At 47.7% G+C, this 5,000-nt stretch overlaps 1 protein-coding gene across 1 annotated transcript in view; it reads left to right on the forward strand.

Annotated features, from left to right (window-relative positions):
* Positions 1–5,000, forward strand: part of LOC134446172 (rasGAP-activating-like protein 1) — a 49,078-nt gene that overhangs the window by 10,561 nt on the left and 33,517 nt on the right. Inside the window, exons 5-7 of the mRNA XM_063195476.1 lie at positions 801–930; positions 3,718–3,799; positions 4,446–4,586. Coding sequence (XP_063051546.1) covers positions 801–930; positions 3,718–3,799; positions 4,446–4,586 — 353 coding nt within the window. The remainder of the gene's footprint in view (positions 1–800; positions 931–3,717; positions 3,800–4,445; positions 4,587–5,000) is intronic.

Consider the following 5,000-nt stretch of genomic DNA (forward strand, 5'->3'; position numbering starts at 1 on the left):
CTCTAGCCTTCCTCTTTCTTTCTATACATTCTCTTCCTCTATATCACACAACCATAGTTTCCCATGTGTATTTCTTGAAACATTCTCTCTCTATTGCCTGTGCACGAGTGAAACTAGCTACGCCTTTGGCTTTAATATATGCATTTACTGTATGTGATTTCTTTGAATTTGATCTTAATACCTGTTATGCCACAACCTGCTGAATGCACGCCCCTCCTCCGTCCATGTGTGTGTTCATACATCACAACTCGTTTTGTTTGCACTGCTGCAATCTTTTACTTTGTTCTTTTGATGGATTTTGCCTCCATGTTGTTCACTAATATTCTATAAAAGGCATGTTAAATGATTATTTTTTTTAGGCAAAACACATTCAAATCTGGCCACAGGGGCTTCAGAATGAACATAACATGTATGCCAATTGGAGCCAATTTTGGTCCCCTAGGGGGAATTCTTTCTCTGCACTTTATCCCATTTGGACTAGTGAATCACATTGAAGTACACACACTAGTCTGTAGCAGTGGCGCCCGGGGAGCAGTTAGGGTGTTAGGTGCCTTGCTCAAGGGCACTTCAGCCGCGGTCTGGTCGGGCATTGAACTGGGAACCTTTGGTTTGCCAACCCAGTGCCCTAACCACTGAGCCACGGCTGCCCCTGTATGTTTATGCCTTAGTGTTCCCCCAAGATCTGGACATATATTATATTATATTATATTATATTATATTATATTATATTGTATTATATTATATTATATTATGTTATGTTATGTTATGTTATGTTATGTTATGTTATGTGTTTCTCTAAGGGCTGGACAGCTGGCTGAACCTGACGCGTGTGGACCCAGATGAGGAGGTGCAGGGGGAGATCCACGTGGAGCTGGAGCTGCGGAGGGAAGCCCAGCGCACCTGCCTACGCTGTCACGTCATCCAGGCCAGGTAAGACATACACCTGCCTATACTGTCACGTCATCCAGGCCAGGTAAGATACACACCTGCCTACGCTGTCACGTCATCCAGGCCAGGTGAGATATACACCTGCCTACGCTGTCACGTCATCCAGGCCAGGTGAGATATACACCTGCCTATGCTGTCACGTCATTCAGGTAAGATAGACACCTGCCTACGCTGTCACGTCATCCAGGTAAGATAGACACACCTGCCTACGCTGTCACGGCATCCAGGCCAGGTGAGATATACACCTGCCTATGTTGTCACGTCATTCAGGTAAGATAGACACCTGCCTACGCTGTCACGCCACCCAGGCCAGGTAAGATAGAGACCTGCCTACGCTGTCACGTCATCCAGGCCAGGTGAGATATACACCTGCCTACGCTGTCACGTCATCCAGGGCAGGTGAAATAGACACCTGCCTACGCTGTCACGGCATCCAGGCCAGATGAGACATACACCTGTCTACGCTGTCACAGGTAGACAGCAGTCACATCGTCAAGGAGAGATAGACACCTGCCTACGCTGTCACGTCATCCAGGCCAGGTGAGACATACAGTACACCTGCCTACGCTGTCACGCCACCCAGGCCAGGTAAGATAGATAGACAGCTGTCACGTCATCCAGGTCAGGTAAGATATAGACCTTCAGGCTCGTTCTTTTCCGGGATCCATGTGATGTCAGGTGAACGTCCCTTTACGAGACCTTCAGTTAGGAGACCTTTGGAGATTACAGTTGAGAATAACTTCCCTTAGATGGTGGTACCAAACACGATAAAAAGATAGGAAGAATGAGGGGACAACGGCCCCTCAGGAGACCAAACTTGAGCACACTCCTTTGCATTGGGTGGGTGGAGTTTGAATTATCTTTCTCTTTGTATACACCTTCCTACGCTACCACGTCATCCAAACCAGCTAAGACAGACAGACAGCTGTTACATCACCCAGGTGAGATAGACTGCTGGCTATGCTGCAACTTCATCCAGGCCAGGTGAGATAGATAGACAGCTGACATATGAGGACAGACAGACAGACAGACAGACAGACAGACAGACAGACAGACAGACAGACAGACAGACACACACACAGTGGAGAAGGACGATTGTGCACATGCCAGGTTAAGGTGAAGGTCATAGGCTGATTCAACAGAGTGAAGAGTGGAGAGGAGTTTGGAGAATCAGAAGACCTCCAAACGTAGTTCTGCCATGGAATAATGAAAAAATCTCAAGTGTGCAAAAAAGGATATCAAGTGTGCAAAAAATGATCTCAAGTGGGCAGACTCCTCAGTCTAAAACTTGACAGACAGGCAGACATACAAACAGGCAGACAGACAGACAGACAGGCATGCAGGCAGGAAGGCAGGCAGGCAGACAGACATACAGAGACAGACAGGCAGACAGACAGACAGGCAGGCAGGCAGGCAGGCAGACAGACAGACAGACAGACAGACAGGCAGGCAGGAAGGCAGGAAGGCAGGCAGGCAGATAGACATACAGACACCGACAGGCAGACAGACAGACAGACAGGCAGGCAGACAAACAGACAGGCAGACAGACAGACAGACAGAGAGACAGACAGGCAGGCAGACAGGCAGACAAGTTCATGTGAGGCCTCAGGCCAGTGTTAGGACCCATGTGAGACAGGCAGTGCCCCATTAGTTGCCTTCCCCCAGAGCCTGTGTGTTACCACCACTTCAATTAGCCCTAAAGGATGCAGGCAATTAGTGAGAGATGCATTTACAGACACACAGAGAGAGAGAGAGAGAGAGAGAGAGAGAGAGAGAGAGAGAGAGAGAGAGAGAGAGAGAGAGAGAGAGAGAGAGAGAGAGAAGAGCAGAATGAGAGAGAGAGCGGTCTCAGGCCTGTTATATTAACCCCTATATGAGAGCGCTATGGCTCTCTGTAATGTCATAGCAATGTTGTTATGATGTATTTAAGCATTTTCAGCAAGTGAATAGGGTCGCCGGCGACCCCATCTGCAGTAAGAGGCTACGACAGATATTATGAGGCAGTGTGAGAGAGCGTGTTGAGTGAGAGAGAATATGAGAGAGAGAGCTACGTATATCAGAGCAATATCAGAGGAGTGTTAGGATCTGTTTGAGTCCTAGCCCATTACTGCCACTTCAATTAGCGCCAATGATGTTATGAGCTGCTGGGTCTAATGAAAACATATCACCACGGCTGGCGCCATACCAAGCAAAATTGACACGGCACAGACTGACAGCCTCGTACAATACATGGAGGTACACTGGGGAAATTAAACAGATTAAATATTAACTATGCTTTATAAGCGGTGGCATTACACATATTTTGTGTGTAATGTTTTTTTGAGTATTTGTGTTTGTGGGTGTGCGTGTGCGTGTGTGTGTGTGTGTGTGTGTGTGTGTGTGTGTGTGTGTGTGTGTGTGTGTGTGTGTGCGCGCGCGCTATCGTGCGCGTGCGTGCGTGAGTGTTTACGTGTGTGTGTGATAGTGTTGTAAAGGGGGCATGTTGATGCATTGTGAAAATTAATGTGTTGTTTATTTCTGTATGACTAGATCATGTTGGTGTAGGTTTCCATTATAAATAAATGATTAACACTCTCTCTCTCCCCCTGTCTCTCTCTCTCTCCCTCTCTCTCTCTCTGACTCTCGCCCTCTCTCTCCCTCCCTCTCTCTCTCTCTGTCTCTCTGTCTCTCTGTCTCTGTCTCTCTCTCTCTCTCTCTCTCTCTCTCTCTCTCTCTCTCTCTCTCTCTCTCTCTCTCTCTCTCTCTCTCTCTCTCTCTCTCTCTGTGTAGAGATCTGGCCCCCAGGGATATTTCTGGAACATCAGACCCGTTCACCAGGATTCTCTACCACAACCACAGTGCAGAGACCTCGGTGAGGAGTGTGTGTGTGTGTGTGTGTGTGTGTGTGTGTGTGTGTGTGTGTGTGTGTGTGTGTGTGTGTGTGTGTGTGTGTGTGTGTGTGTGTGTGTGTGTGTGTGTTGGGGTGTCCGCAGATGGATAATTGTCCTCTATTGACAGTTAAATAACACATAAACTCAAAAACAATTACATCCAGGCTCATAAATAAATAGATTGCATATTAGCCCATATAAAGCGTGACTTTTTACAAATGTGTGTGTTTATCATGCGTCCCAATAAATCACCATCATAAGATTCACATTCGAGAGTATTACGGTCTTCACTACTTAATAGAGTGACCCGTCTTTCCACATCTGAAGTCTTTATTTTATTTATTTGCAGTTAAGTAAACTTCCTGTCAAAACTATATTGTTGTGTCGTGGCACGCTAACACACCTGATCACGTACAGGTTCGAATCTGGCCTTGGTAATTTCCCAATGGGATGGGGTAGGGCTTTGAAATGACCCTGGCCAGATTCAAACCTGTACGTACTGTATGTGATTACCCTACCATATCTCTCTCTCCCACTCGCTTGCACTGTCTGTTCTCATGCTTTCCTTGACAAATAAAAGCAAAAAGCTCTAAAAATATATATCTTTTTAAAAATGTGTGATTCTAGATCATAAAGAAGACACGGTTCCCCCACTGGGGGGAGACGCTGGAGCTGAGCCTGGAGAAGGGGGAGGAGGAGGAGGGCGGCTGCGTCACCCTGGAGGTCTGGGACTGGGACATGGTGGGCAAGAACGACTTCCTGGGGAAGGTGAGCACGCTGACCTTTCACCTATGACCTGGAAGTGGTTGTTAAAGAGTTCTCTACCGATACAAGTACAGAGACAGGACATGGGTTTCCAGTTTCTAACCATTCAGAGATGTGCGTGGTGTGCAGCCAGGGAGTGAGAAATGCTAAGCGGCTAGGTTTGTACCGTAGCCTCTTTGCACAGGTGGCCCATTCACTCATTGCGTTAGGATTTGTACAGGAAGGTGTTACATCCTGCTGGGCATTGCTGCCTGTCGCACCTCCTCCGCTGCCCATGGGTCAGCTGCAGGGTCATCAATCGGGAACCACCGTTTCATCAACGTTTCGCCCCTTTAATCCCAAAACGTCTCCGGTGGCGGGGCAGTGACAGGGACGTCTCCCTGTCACCCCCTGCAGCTGATGGATGTTATCCCTGTG

The sequence above is a fragment of the Engraulis encrasicolus genome, chromosome 3 (assembly GCF_034702125.1).
Source record: "Engraulis encrasicolus isolate BLACKSEA-1 chromosome 3, IST_EnEncr_1.0, whole genome shotgun sequence".
NCBI lineage: Eukaryota > Metazoa > Chordata > Actinopteri > Clupeiformes > Engraulidae > Engraulis > Engraulis encrasicolus.